The sequence below is a fragment of the Pipistrellus hanaki genome, assembly GCF_964339955.1.
Source record: "Pipistrellus hanaki genome assembly, chromosome: 10".
Classification (NCBI taxonomy): domain Eukaryota; kingdom Metazoa; phylum Chordata; class Mammalia; order Chiroptera; family Vespertilionidae; genus Pipistrellus; species Pipistrellus hanaki.
The window spans coordinates 53,298,513-53,313,849 of NC_140512.1; the positions used below are offsets into that span (position 1 = coordinate 53,298,513).

A 15,337-nucleotide genomic window follows, 5' to 3' on the forward strand; every position below is an offset into this window, starting at 1 on the left:
CCTTGGAAAGAGTGCATTTCCTGTCCCTGACCTCCCTCCTGGTTGCCTAGTAAGGAGATGGCAAGTGAGGTAGGACTGATTCCCATGCAAGCCTACATGTGAAGTATCTGTGAAGCCCGTCCTGAATGATTGATAGCTTCTCACAGCTTTAAAATGCAAGGCATCTGCATCTGCATCTCTATGCTTTCCTCTTCCTGCTCCCTGCTCCCTGCCCCCCTGCCCCCCCCCCCCCCCCCCCCCCAGTTCCTGCAAAAGCCAGTAGGGGTTACTCACTTCACTCACTTTCGCCCCTTCCAAGTTCCCCACCCACAAGCTGCCATGGAGCCTGTTCTCCCTTCATCCCACCTATCCTAACTTCCCTGGTTTTGATTTTATCTCCAGCATCCACCAACCCTCCTTGCCTTGCAGCCCCTGGACATACACACACACACACACACACACACACACACACAGTCAGTGGGACCTCCTTTTACAGACAGTGGGGACAAAGAAACCATTTGTGAGAGGTGACACAGAGTTACAGAAAGCATCAGGCACCTTTGAGATGACCACTGTTTGACCCAGCTCCCTGATATTGTGGTCAGAGAGAGTAACTGACTCGTCCTGAGCGCATGATCTAGGCAGAACGGAGAAAGGAAAACCCTTTCCACATGTCCCTGGCTCCCTGTCCAGGTCTCTGGCTGAGCCAGTGGCAGAGGCAAATAAAGCTTCCCTGGGCTTGGTGGGTGCCGGGGGGGATGCCAGGCCCAGGACCTGCAAGGACTGGTGAGCAGAGCGCTGGGTCGGACATGAAGTGCAGCGGTCAGCGTGCGTCCCTGCCTGTGTGACCTGAGCTTGTACATGGGCATCACGTGCCAGGCCCAGAGCTGTAGGCCTCTCTTCTCTGGCTATGGATCCAGGCCTCTCTGTGGGGAGGCTGCCTGCCAGCTCCTCCGAGGGAATGGAGTGGGTTCAACTTTTGGTGCAGAATTCTTTGAGAGGGCAGGGAGTGGGGGCCAAGGGAGAAGGAAATCTTCATTTAAATGCAGATACAGGCTTCTCACCTGGGACTGAAGAAAGTTTTTCCATTAAAATGCTAATGAAAGAACACACTGCAACTCCAAATCCACAGCCACCACCACCCCACTTGCCAATTGGACTCTACTCAATCGCTGACCAGTCTTTGCCCTCCCCCAGCCCTCTTCCCCAACACACCTCCTTTCCCTGGGGACCTAGCATCCTATTGCTCCAGCTCCGGGTGCTTTAGGCTGAGTCTGAGAAGTCTGCAGAAGGGGCAGATTACCTTCTGGAAGCAAATGAGATTGGAGGCCGGAGGGGGGATGGAGAACTGGAGCTCTGGAATCATCAGACAGATCTCAGTTGTGCCACTTTTCAGCTGTGAGACCTTGGAAACTACCTAATGTCTTTGAATCTTCTGTAAGACGGGTGATAATACACATCTTGTAGGATTGATTGATCAAATTCTTTATATATTTTTAATATATTTAATTATCTAAATATATGAAACTATAAAGCCCGCCACTTAAAAAGTCAGTATATAGCAGATAGTATTAATATTATTACTACTAGGGGCCCAGTGCATAAAAGTTGTGCACTCAGCCCGGCCTGTGCCCTCTCGCAGTCTTAGAACTGGGCCTCCCTCTTTGGGGCTATTTATCGAGGAGCCCCCTCCCGCCTCTCCCTCCATCGATCACCCTGCTGGCTGGTGGTCTGGCCTGGGCCTTCCTTTGCTGGTGGCCATGGGGTGATGGCTCCTACACCCCCCAATCGCATCGCTTGGCTGGCCTGGAGCCAGTGCGTGCCATAGCGTGGTCATCCACGAGGGCATTCTGCTGTTCGGCCATTTGGTTGATTTGCATATTACACTTTTATTATTATAGATTATTAATATAGAAAAGCAAACTCCAGGGCCAGACATTGTCTATCCACACAAGCGTAAACAAACTGTGCAGGCTCTGTGGGAGGCCACCACGTACGGATTCCAGAAGGTGGCCTGGGGTGTGGGAGCTGCCTCAGGCCTGGGCAGAGCCTCCGCAGCCCGTCCCAGTTGTGTCTCAGGCCAGGTCCTCTCTTACACAGACGCTGACTCTCTCAGACCTGAAGCCCAGCCAGGGGCCCAGGTCCGGAGGCACCCAGGTGACCATCACCGGCACCAACCTGAACGCAGGCAGCAATGTGGTTGTGCTATTCGGCAGGCAGCCCTGTCTCTTCCACAGGTAAGCACGGGGCAGACTTTGGGGTGCACATCCAGGCAGCAGACTTCCCCAGGCTGACCTCTGGGATGGCTGCTACCTCTCTGGAAAGTGGCTTTCTGGGTACACCTGACTGTGGATGTTTGGCTCAGCCACCCTACCCCTGGATAGGCCCTTGTGCTGTTGCCCACATTCACCTTGGTGCCCCATACTGCCTACTGGCAGAACCCTGGGGTTCCACAGGACACGATTTGGAATCTAGAGTCCCTCCCCTGGGGTTAGCTTGTTTGGGACTGCTGATAGTTGGCAGGGGCAGCTACCACAGCTCGCTCAACTGTATATCCAAAGGCATCTGGCTTTCTCTCCCCTGGTCCCACCATCCAGCCCCAGAAGGGCCTGCCTTTCCTGAGCCAGGAGCCTGGGGCACAGTGAGGCAGGAAGTGTGTCTAGTGAAGGACTCTATGAGATGTGGCAGGGGGCCGGCCCCCGCAGAAGAGCAGTTCTGCAGAGAGAGGTTTTCCCAGGAGGGAGCTAAGCTCAGGGCCTGTTGCAGCAGGTGTCAAGCTATCCCAACAAAGGAGATGGGGCTCAGCTCCGCACGCAGCAGAGACAGCTGGGCACTTACACCCAACAGCAGGGGGGGTGGGGGGGTCAGAAGGCGGAAAATTACTAAGAGGAAAGATTAAAGGTAGGGTGATCCTTACTAAACCAACATAACAGGATTCTTGCTGAAGGCTGGCCAGGGGGATCAGATATCTGGGGTGAAGGATGAGAAATTTGATCAGATAGATAGCAAGGGTTGGGGGATTCTTGCTAAACTGAATTAGCAGGATTCTCGCCAAGAGTGGGGCTAGGCAGGTTTGAAGGCAAGACCCAAGGACGAGGCAGAAAGAGGGCTCAAGAGAGCCTGTCTTTGCCAGTCCCTCCCAGAGGTTTATGTCGGAGGCAGTGCTCACCATTGCCTCTAAGGGGCCTGACAAATGGGTCTAGCCTGGCGGTGAGAGGGCCCTGACCGGGGACCACCACCCTTTCTGGACCCCAGGAACCCAGCTCCATGTTTTCCCTCTCTCCAGGCGCTCTTCATCCTACATCGTCTGCAACACCACATCCTCAGAGGAGGTGCTGGCGATGGAAGTGACGGTGCAGGTGGACAGGGCCAAGATCCACCAGGACCTGGTCTTCCAGTACATGGAGGACCCCACCATCGTGCGGATTGAGCCAGAGTGGAGCATCGTCAGGTAGGCACTGCCCAACCTCGCTTTCCTCCCTCGACTCTCAAACGCCAAAGAGAGTTCTGGGGACCAAGTGCTGCTTTGGGGACTGATGAACTGGAGTTGGCTCCCTCCTTCCCCTGAGAGCACCTCTATGCAGGACCTCGTGGCCAGGCTCTTGTTGGTCTCACAGTGACTGTCGGGGGAGGTGTCATCCTACTCCTTAAACCTCACTTCTGGCAAATAGGGACAGTAATTCAAGTCCTGCGGGGGAGCGCAGGAGGAAGAGTAAGGTCTGGTCCAGCTTCTTCTTGGCCTGCTCTGGAAGGAAAGCACACCCCAACCTCCGGGGTTTGGTGAGGAGGCCCATCCTCTGCTTCTATGGCCTCCTGTGTCTCAGCAGCCATGACCTCTAGCTTCCCGCTGGCTTTGTCCTTCCTTCTGTTGCACACTCCCCCAGGGCAGGGACCAGGTCTTGATTCCCACATTTCCCCCCGTGCTCCTCGGGAGTCCACAGAACATGTTTCTTAGACAAGGGAGCCAGGCATGATACTGCTCCAGAAAGACCCTCCAGTGCAGTCTCATGCTCAGCCGTTCACAAGATGACTTGGGTCAGTTGCATCATTTCCCAGGGTCTGCACCTCTTGGGCAACTCACCTGGGGCTTTGGAAACCCCGGGACCTGGGTTTCTTTCAGCCCCGGCTTGGTGATGCCAGGAGTGGGGGTTCCCACCACAGGAAGGAACTTCAGGCAGGCAGCATGGGTCTTCTTTGCCAGGCCCTTCAAGAGGGCATCCCGACTGCAAGGCCCCTGGTGACAGTGGGGAAATGGCTGTATCAGGGGCCACATGGGGAATGGAACAGGGTTTGGGGCAGGGGTGAGCTTAGCCCAACTCCACTGCTTACCGCCAAGTGACCCTAGGAGTTACTTAACCTCCCTCTAAGGTAGGGGTGTCGAACTCAATCAGAGAAGGGGCCAAAATCTAAAATCCAGCCTAAATCACGGGCCGAATGGTTTATTGAACAGTCATAAACTGACAATGTCATAAACTGACAGCGGAGTGCAGTGATGACAGCGTGGTGCGGGCCACATTGCAAGGCCTGGCGGGCTGGATTTGGCCCGCGGGCCTTGTGTTTGACACATGTGCTCTAAGGGCAGCTGAGAGGATTAAGGGATACAGAGGCACAGCATGCTGTCTGGCTCAGCTCCCTCTTCCTCCCTGGCCCTCAGTCCTAGGCTCTCCCACTGTTTGCCAGGGGCCAGCAGGGAGTGGAGGGCATGAAGATATCGTCTCCACAAGCTGAGGCAGGAGTCAGAGACCACTTCAGTCCAGAGAATAATCCTTGAAACCAGGAGTTAGCAAACTCCAGCATGGACGCCAAATCTGGCTGTCCAAATCTGGCTTTTGAAATAAAGTTTTATTTGAACACAGCCACGCTCATTTGTATATGTTTTGTCTGTAGCTGCTTTCTCACCATAAGAACAGAGCTGAGGAACTGTGGCAGACCACACAGCCTGGGAAGCCGGCAGTATTTAGTCTCTGGCCCTTTACAGAAAGAGTTTGCCACCCCCAGGCTTATACCCAAGGAAAGGCAGCATTTCTGATATGAGACTTGGTTGTCCTCATCAATTTACTCTCTAAGGACCAAACCTACTAAGTTTTAGCCATGATCTTAAGCAGATGCAGCCTATAGGCAAGGAGAGGGGACATAGCCTGTAAAAAGCGACTCCAGGGTTTGCCCCCAGGGCCTGGTGAGTTGGGGGAGTTGGCATAGCCCCCTTTGCCTAAGACAAACTCTGCAACCCCCTGAGGAATTCTCAGCCTGGTTAATTCAGTGCTTCCTCATGTCACTGTCACAGAAACAGAAGTGCCATCATTCCTGTTGTCATCAACAGGGGTGGAGCACGGTCCTGCGTCCATCAGTGGCTCCAGGGTTTTGCTGCAGTTGAAGCCCACACTGGGGGGGGGGGGGGGGGTCAGGCAGGAGGGCTCTGCAGACTTTCTGCCTCTGCATGGCTTCCACCCTGGGCTACTGAGGATCAGTGACGGGGGACGTTGGATAGATTTGTTTTGAATTGATTGAGAAGATCAGAAGATGGCTGGATATCAGAAGCTCAAACACTGCCCTGTTTCATGGGAATCTTTCTGCACACGTGTGTGTGTGTGTGTGTGTGTGTGTGTGTGTGTGTGTGTGCAGGCATGTGTGTGAGTGAGTTTTGGGGGACAGGTGGAGGCGAGAGAAAGGCAGGGGAAGTTACAGGGAGAGTAAAGAGGGGCAGGAGACTAGAGGGTAGAAATGAATGGGTGTCCAGGGTTCTGTACCCAGCACACTTATAACTACTCAACTGCTGTAGGTAGTAGGGTTCTTCTTGAAGACACTCCTTCGGTTGTGGGAAAGGTGATTCCTCCCTGTCCTGTGAGTTGTCCCCAAAGAAGATAGCCCCCCTACCATGTCAGCTTCTTAGCCACCCAAAAGGAGAGCACTGACATCCAGGCTGCCTTGTAAAGCTGCTCAAAGTGAACCTCCTGACCCCCCACCCATCCTCCTCCTCTGGCAGACACTGGGGTGTGGGAGACTGAGCCCAGGAGCCTGTCCCCTTTGCATTCTGAGAGGAGGCTCCCGAGTGTCTGGGCCTCTGCCTTCCCTGGCCCTAAGCTGGCTGAAGCTTCTACCATGGCAATTGGTGGTATGGTTGCCCTGGGAAGGAGGCTGTGCTCAGGCCCTGGAGGGTCTGGTGGGGACAGTCTGGTCCACGAGGCCAAGGGCACTGTGGAACATTTTCTGAGACTGGTGAGAGCTGGAGGAGGAGACCCCAGGGGTCTGCAAAGGAGCAGCTGGCTGGAGGCTAGAGGCCGGAGGCCTTGGGGAGCTAAAAGGGCCAAGCGGCAGACCTGGTCTCCACAGGGTGTCTGCGCTCCGAATGAGCTCAGCGCAGGGTGGCCACAGACATCTGGTCATCACTGTCTTTGCCTTAGCTGCAGAGAGCTCCTTTTAGTTATTATGCAGTCAGCTCGTCAGCCTTGTCCCCATGAACGTTGTCATGCCGACTGGCTACTGTTGTCTTTAATGTGGAAGCGCAGCCGGGGTGGTTATGTCATCATCGTCACCGAGAACCATTGCTGCTCCTATCCTTCTGCTCACAAGCCTCTTTCTCTCTTCCCGGGCAGTGGGAACACACCCATCACCGTGTGGGGGACTCACCTGAACCTCATCCAGAACCCCCAGATCCGTGCCAAGCACGGAGGGAAGGAGCACATCAATGTGAGTCTGTGGTTGGCAGGGGTCACGGGGGCTGTCCACCCAGCATGTCACCTCCCTAAAGGGTGTGGGTCTCCCTGGGGACTCAGAGGGGCCCACCCCGGACACTGATGACCCTTTTTGTGTGATGCCCCTGAGCAGAATGAGGGCATTTTCACATCTTGGGGTATAGGAAGGGAAGGCCAGTGGCTTCTAGGGTATATGGAGCTTTATATCCATTTTCCTCCAGTCTTCTGACCCCCAGTTCTGCTCCTTAGCTTAGAGATGACCTCATCACTGCCATACTTGCCATGGGCAATGCGGAACAAGGTGCATGCAGCACACATTCCCTGAGTGCTAGGCTGTGTGTTCCTGGCTGCAAAGGATTCTGACTCAGGCATAACTGTCTATGTCAATCCTCTGCCACATGCGGCTGAGTCTCCCTTCTGCTCCTCCGCAGCTCTGTGAGGTTCTGAACGCCACCGAGATGACCTGCCAGGCTCCGGCCCTCGCTCTGGGACCCGACCACCAGTCTGACCTGACCGAGAGGCCCGAGGAGTTCGGCTTCATCCTGGACAATGTCCAGTCCCTGCTCATCCTCAACAAGACCAATTTCACCTACTATCCCAATCCCGTGTTTGAGGCCTTTGGTCCCTCAGGAATCCTGGAGCTCAAGCCTGGCACACCCATCATCCTGAAGGTAGACTGAGGCTGGGGGTTGGGAGGTGGGAAGAAAGATGGCTGCTGCCCAAGAGAGAGGCCAGAAGCCTCGGGCTCCTGCCAAAGCTTGACTAGAGTCCCTAGCTCAGACTGTGTTATAGCTCAGAGTATGCAAACGCTCTCCCTGAGTTTGTGCTGAAGGCTCACTCCCCTTACAGGCCATGGAGACCTGGTCAGGGCAGCCAGATCCACACTGGCCATCAGACTCCCGAGCTTTGTCAGATGCTGGGAGGTCAAAGGTTCAGACTGATTCTTCCTGCGCAGCCTTTTGAAAATCACAACATAGGGTTTAATTTGGAGTGTGGGCAGTTTCATTTTAACTTCTATGGCAATTTGAATCCACCGGTAGTAGCTGATAGCTCTGGGTTGAGAAGGATTCTGAGGCTGCGTTTGGGATAAGCTGAAAAGAGTGCCTTGATTATTGATGCCAACTGAGAAAGGGGGGATGGTAAAGTATGGGCCATGGTTTTGGTGGACTTACTGGGGAAGGTGGCCTCTCCACCGGCTCACCGGTGGTTTGGAAACTCCTGAGGGAGGACAGGTAGTCAGCAGTGGCTGTGGCCCTGACTCTGGGGTGGGAACTGGGTTTCCTGTCCATCCAGGGCAAGAACCTGATCCCCCCTGTAGCTGGGGGCAACGTGAAGCTGAACTACACCGTGCTGGTCGGGGAGAAGCCGTGTGCTGTGACGGTGTCCGACGTGCAGCTGCTCTGCGAGTCGCCCAACCTCATTGGCAGGCACAAAGTGATGGTGAGGCTGCGGGCCCTGTCTGTCCCGGGTAGACGGGGCATAGGGACCGGGGTGTGAGTGGCCCAGCTCCACCCTGTGCCCCCAGGCATCCCGGGAGGGGATCCTGGCTGTTTCAATTTTCCTCCAACCTCCCCACACCCTATTCCCACCCTGTCTTTCTTCGGACTTCCTTTTCCTGCACTGTCAGTCCTTCCACATTGACTGGCACCACGATGAGAGCAAAGCAAGTCACTTTAAATGATGTGTTAAATTGGTCCTCATGAGCAGGAGACTCTTCCAGAAAAGGACCCTTGTTGGCCTATGGAGGTCCCCAATATCACGTCTGTGCCACGGTCACCAGTCCTTACAATGGGATGAGTGACAGGACCCAGTCATTGATTTCATCATGTCACACTCTTAGATCCCAGTTGTGTGCCATTTCCTTTGAAGATGCCCGTGTTGTCTTCTGGATAAGAGAGAATGAATTTTCCTGCTGTAGGGGTGCCCATGCTAGCTATGCAGACCCCCTTGCCCAGCCCCAAATGCCCTCTAGGTTATTTTTACAACCAAAGATGCTGCTGTTCCCAGGAGCCATTTCCCTCGTCCCACCCTGGTCACCAGTGCACCGGTGACCCGGGACTGTGTCCTCGGATGCTCTGTCCCCACGCCCAGCTCCCTCTCGCCCACTATGCCCCCAGGCCCGAGTCGGCGGCATGGAGTACTCCCCGGGGATGGTGTACATCGCCCCGGACAGCCCTCTCAGCTTGCCCGCCATCGTCAGCATCGCCGTGGCGGGTGGCCTCCTCATCATCTTTATCGTGGCCGTGCTCATCGCCTACAAACGCAAGTCCCGAGAAAGCGACCTCACACTGAAGCGGCTGCAGATGCAAATGGACAACCTGGAGTCCCGGGTAGCCCTGGAGTGCAAAGAAGGTACTGAGTGGCCAGGTGGCTGTGGCTCCATGCTGGAGGCTGGGTGTACATGTGCATTTGCATGTGTGTGTGTGTGTGTGTGTGTGTGTGTGCATGTGTACATGTGTGGCTCACACATAAGCAGTAGGCCGGGCTGTGCTGGGCAGCAGTGGGCAGTGCTGGGGCTTGGGTTTCTACCTGCAGAACTTGAATTTTGACCCATGAGCCTGTGCCCAGACCAATCCCATATCCTAGCCAGTCCCCACCCGGGCAAAGCCAGGTAAGCTAAAGCCTCCTGTCCCTCTTCCTCAAGATGTCCCTGTCTTTTTCCCCAAGTCAAGCTGGGGTCATTTCAAATCCCATGAGAGCAGTTTCCAGCCAAGAATCCTGGCCAGTGGATTTTGTACTGCCCTCTCGGGGGGCCTGGACATAACACATTCAAGCCATTTTCAGCTGTCTTCCAGAAGGAAAGCAGGGCTGCAGGGCTGATCTGAGATTTAGAAGGAAGAGTGTTTCACAGCTTGTATTTTAGAAGTTACCAATGCACCATGAACTGAAACCAGCTGCACAGAATCTCAGAAGGAAATTAAGGAGTCAGACTCTTGTCACCCCTTGGATATCATTCTGGGAGTCACCGGGGAGGGGTGAGTGGCTGCTTGCTGTAGGTTTATACACGGAGTAAATCTGGCCCCTACCTGGGGCTCTCTGATGGGAGGTGGGTCCATTTCATCCATCCCCTCTCTACATCCTTTTGCTGTCAACGCACTTCCGCCTTGTGGGACTGTTAATTACTGCCTTTTATTATATTTTCGATGCTTAATTTTTTTTTTCTGCAATGTACTCTTTCTTCTAATTAGGAGTAGTGATTAGAATCTCTTTTATGTGTGGCAGGCGTGAGGCTTTGAGTGTTGGAGGCACTTGGTGACTTGAAGAGAAGCTGCAGACTGATAAAAAGCCAGCTCTCTCCCTCTCCTCCTCACCAGATGAGCACCCCAGCTGGGAGGGGCACTGAGGGCAGGGTGAAGCCAGGCTCCTCTCTGAGAATGTTCCAGAGGAGGGGCAATTATCATCAGACAGGGAGGCCAGCTGAGCATCAACGGAGGTGCCAGGAGAGCCCTAGCCTCTGCTCAGGGGAGACCCATCCAAAGTCCAGGAAGAAAGGACTAGAGCAGCTGAGGTGGCAGGAAGAAAGGACTAGAGCAGCATGGAGGTTCATCTGAAGTACTTTCCAGGGGTGCCCAGGGCTGATTCTGGAATGTTTTCAGGGCAACTTGGGTCCAGGAAAATGACTTCCTAAAGACTTGACAATGAACTAGGATGTTACCTGCACACACACTCATGACAGTGAGCCAGGACAGCACTTACACACACACTCAGAGGAACCCCGGTCTGGGCCCGTCATCTTCTGATATAACACACACACACACACACACACACACACACACACACACACACTCAGATGACCACTCATGCACTCTCATCCATACACTCAAGCACACATATTCGCATTCATGCTCATGTGTGCATGCCCATGTTCTCCCACAAGTGCACATGTGTGTTCATCGTGAACATAAATGAGTGTTCATCAGGACTTTGGTGACAATACTTGCCAAAAGGCTCACTGACTCCCCTTCACAAGCACATGTGCACACACATTGCTGTCAGGTTTGCTGGGATGCTCTGCTTCGGAGTCACTTTGCTTGACAAGTATCGATGTGACCAGAGCAGAGGTGTGGGAAGAGAGCAGCACAGGAGCTCCCCATGGCCTCCCCGTTGTCTGTCAGATAGAAAGCATTGGTGTCCTCAAGCTCAAAACCTCAAGCTCCTTGCGCCTGCAGTCAGCATGGCAGGAGGCAGAGGGGTCCAGGGCCTGGGGCAGCATGTTGTGTTCCTGGGGTCACCAGAGCCCACTGGACACAGGGTGTGCTTTTCAAGGGCAGAGCTTTTGAATCTCTGAGTCCATCAGGTATTTTCACCAGTTCTTGTGTTTGTATAAACAGAAAGAAATATTGTTTAGTCAACATCCACTGGCTTTGTTAGCATGTGTTAATCCATTCTGGAGTGTGCACACACATGTGCATGTATATGTGTCTATGTGTGTGCAAGCATGTGCCAAAGAGAAAGGCAAAACACGGAAGGGTTGGGTACTTTACCTCTGACTTTCTCAGGTGGCAGAGGGCAGCCCACGACAGGGTGTGGTCACAGCTTTGAGGCTGTATAACAACCTCAGCCTGTGTGCTGGCCTTTCCCTGAGCTAGAGGGCTCTTGCAGCTCTGTGACTCTCTGGACACCTGAGTTGCCTCCACAGACAGCAATGCCCACACAGCTCATACTTCACCAATGAGTAGCATCAACCTGTGGAAGGAAGGACGAGACCCACTCTGCACATTCATGTGGAAGGAATATCATAGGGTGGCAGATTCTCCATCTGGCCTCATTTGGTGGTTTGATGGCTCCAGTGACCTGCATGGCCCAGAACTGAGACTCGGAATAAATTGTCCTTAACTCTTAAAGGACCATCAAACACAGAATCAGAAATAGACCCTTCATCACTAGAAACTCCTCCTCGACTCTTCCCCAACCACCATTCTTCTATGGCCCCAGCCCCATGCACATTTGTTTTTAATCATCACAGGAGGATATTTTTTCCATTGATATTTAGGGAGAGTGGAAGAGAGAGGGAAAGATAGAGAGAAATATCAATGTGAAAGAAAGACATGGATTGGTTGCCTCTTGCACAAGCCCCAACCTGGGCCCAAGCCAGGGAGGACCTGCAACTGAGGCACGTGCCCTTGACTAGAATCAAACCTAGGACCCTTTGGTCCACAGGCCGATGCTCTATCCACTGAGTCAAATGGCTAGGGCCTCATGTACATTTGCAAATCAAAGCCTTTCTTCTTCAGATGGGGAGGCACTCCTGGCCCCAGCAGCAGCACAGATCTGTGGATGGCCTGCCCCCATCCAGGCTTTAGAAGGAATTTGGCCCAAGACAAGCTTCCTTGGGCTGCACATTTCTCCCGTGCCTGTGTAGTTCACCTCAGCTGCTTAAATGAAAATGTCCCCTTTTCTTATTCCTGCATATCTGAGGCCCATTGCTCATGTCCCCTGGGGCCTGAGTAAGGGGTCTTAGGGTCCTGAGTTGGGAGTAACTCTTGGGCCTGCCCCACCCAGAAGTCTCACGGGCTTCTCTTTGTGGCAGCCTTTGCTGAGCTGCAGACAGACATCCACGAGTTGACCAGTGACCTGGATGGAGCTGGGATTCCCTTCCTGGACTATAGAACCTACACCATGCGGGTCCTGTTCCCGGGAATTGAAGACCATCCTGTCCTCCGGGACCTCGAGGTGAGAAAACGTACCCATGCCCAAGGCCTTCCCCATCATGGTGTCAGCACAGAGAAAGGTGTTGGTGACCTTCAAGCCTAGCTGCCTGATCCAGAGGCGAGGAAGCTGAGGTCAGGGAGGGGGTGAAAGTTGCCCAGGACCCCCAGTTGTTGGCGCCAGCGGGTCCCTCCGAGGGCAGTGGGGCCGAGCCCGGAAACCTCAGAGCAGAGATGGGAGTGGGGCTTTGGGACTTAGGGGTCATGCATTCCTTTAGAGTTGAATGCAAGTCCCTCTCCTCAGAAAAACTGTACATGTTCACAGAAATAAGAAATCTGGCAAGCAAATGTTGAGAGTTCATGGACCCTTATTTAAGAGACTGTGATGTGATATGATGATTTCACCACTTAGTTGCTGCTCAATAAATCTGTGTGGAAAGATAAGTGACGCACTGGGAAGGGAAGTGGAAAGTGAGCGATAAAAACCTAACTCTCTTTTGTACCAGCAGGGACCTCATCTTTTGAACATTTTATCCCTCTTCCTGTCTAGCATAGGATCTGGCTGATACATATATTCATATTACCCTTTGTTCTGAAAGAGATTTGGAATGAATTATAAATACAAGTACCAGAGAAAAGTGAAAAATATACACAAGGAAACTTGGGCAAAATAGTAATCATAAGGAATAGTCACTACTAGTTGACTGCTGACGGGTCCAGTTTTAAATACTTTACCTGCATGCATTCGTTTAGCGCCCTTCTCCACCCCCTCACCCCCCAAGAGCCCTCTGAAGTAGGTATGCTCCTAATACAGGTGACAAAACTAAGGGCATGGGGCACTTTGGGAGGGAGCAGGCCAGGGTTTGAGTCCAGGCAGTGAGATGCCTGAGCCGGTCCTCCAACAGCAAGCCCGCACACCTGACTCCGAGGTGCTTCATCAGTGTCATGCCTCACGGCGCTGGCTACTTATTAGGATGGATGGGAGGTTGTGGCCGTAGCAGCAACAGAAAATAAGACTAGTTCCGAGATTTATATTGTCCATAAAATAAAACAGGCCCATCACTCGGGAGTTGAGTGCTTTTGCAGGTACTGACCGGAGGGAATGTCTTCAGGATTCTGCAAAGGGAGGTAGAGGCTGGGCCCGTTATAAATCACACATGTCCTTCCACTGCCTTACTCCTTATCTGGATCCTTAACGTTTCCCCTTAAGCCTAAATAGTCTCCATTTCCCTTGCCTTTCTCTAGAGGGGAGGCCCTCTGATCCCAGCCTCAGCTCACAAAGGAGTTAACAGCCAGCTTTACCAATTTCCCTGAGCAGGAGCCCACGAAAGAGCTAATTGTTAGGCATGGGCTCTGAATTAGCAGGCCACACACCTTTGTTTTTTCGTTGTAGTAAAATAAATACAACATAAACTTTCGACCATGTTGAGGTGTCCAGTTCAGCGGCACTGAGTACATCCACACGGTTGTGCAACCATCACCACCATCAGCTCCAGAACCTTTGCATCTTCCCCACGCAACTCTGCCCATTGGACAACCACTCCCCATTTCCCTCCATGGCCACCAGCATGGACCCCTGTCTATGAGTGTCCCTACTCTTGGTACCTCATACAAATGGAACCGGACAGTAACTGTCCTTTAGTGACTGGTTTATTCACTCTGCAAAATGTTGTCAAGGCTCACCTGTGTTGTAGCGTGAGGCAAAATTTCTTTCCTTTTTTAAGGTAGAATCATAGTCTGTTTAATAGACCACATTTTGTTTATCCATTCATCTGTCAACGGGCACTTGGGCTGCTTCCACCTTTTGGCTGTTACAAATAATACTGCTATGAACACGGGGCACAAATATTTTTCTGAGACCCTGCTTCCAATCTTTGGGTATATATCCAGCACTTACTACTTTTCCATTTCCATTAAACTCATGAATTAATTGCTTGCAGGCAGAAATTAACTTGCACTGTTCCACATGAGCCTGGGGTATGTGAGACCCCCGCTCCCTATACTAGAACCAGAGATCTTATGTGGGTCGTCGTTTTCTTACTTCTTTCCAACCCCTATTTGCCACCAGCATAGTTTCTCCCTGTTGGCTTCCTGAGAATTGAAATATTCCCAGGGAAGCCACTAACTAAAGTAAACCAGAGTTTTCCAGCCTTTTCAGCCTCCGGGATACCTGCCCAGCTGGTTGGGCATGAGTGGTGGAAGCGTGTAGACAAGAAGGTGTCTTTTGGCTCCAGGCTGTCCCTTTGGGACCATCTGGGTGAAATTCGGGCATTTGGGGAAGCGGCTGCCGAGGCACTGGTCACACACGCCAATCCTTTGGAAACAGAAAGCAGTCACCATTTTCAACCTACCATTGCCTCCTAACTCTACCTTATTGGACTACAATTAAAATTTACTATCCAGTTTTATACTCACAGACTTCAACTAAATTATGGAACCATCTGGTGAATAAAGAAAGCCTTGTTTCAGAGTGGCATTTGGGTAGGGGGCAGGGTGGCACGTTACAAAGGGGAATTGTCTGGATACTCTTTACCGAGACACTTCATTGCCATCTCCCCTGTCATAAAACAGGGACGCGGTGCCAGTGAGCTAGATAGCCAGGGAACCGGGGAGAGGGATCGGAGAGAGCAGCCAGTGAGATGGGAGGGGCAAGTAATAAAATGTGCGCCAAGCACTTTACATACATTATCTTATTTAATGTCCATAAAACATTATGACACGTGCACTCATATTCTCATTTTATGGCTGAGGGAATAGAGCCCAGAGGGAGCGGGGGTTTTCTGCACGTGAGCCAGTTAGTCTCTGTGAGTCCAAACCCCAGGCTGCTGACTGAGACACTGGTTCTCCGTGGGTCCCGGGGCCCAGCCCTGCCATCCAGAAGTGGGTACAGCCATAATGGGAAGTCCAGGGCACGTGCTCATGCCGAAGGTGCTGTCTGCTCAGCCCTGTGTGCCTTCTTCCTCTCCAGGTGCCACCGTGCCAACCTGCCGTTGGCCCCTGAGCCTGAGCCACTGGGAG

At 52.8% G+C, this 15,337-nt stretch overlaps 1 protein-coding gene across 3 annotated transcripts in view; it reads left to right on the plus strand.

Annotated features, from left to right (window-relative positions):
• The window catches only part of PLXNA4 (plexin A4), a 402,577-nt gene that overhangs the window by 345,754 nt on the left and 41,486 nt on the right, over positions 1-15,337 (plus strand). For all 3 annotated transcript variants that reach the window (XM_084897228.1, XM_084897227.1, XM_084897226.1), the window contains 7 exons: positions 2,080-2,216; positions 3,266-3,430; positions 6,573-6,666; positions 7,103-7,342; positions 7,965-8,111; positions 8,789-9,023; positions 12,202-12,344. In XM_084897228.1, coding sequence (XP_084753354.1) covers positions 2,080-2,216; positions 3,266-3,430; positions 6,573-6,666; positions 7,103-7,342; positions 7,965-8,111; positions 8,789-9,023; positions 12,202-12,344 — 1,161 coding nt within the window. The remainder of the gene's footprint in view (positions 1-2,079; positions 2,217-3,265; positions 3,431-6,572; positions 6,667-7,102; positions 7,343-7,964; positions 8,112-8,788; positions 9,024-12,201; positions 12,345-15,337) is intronic.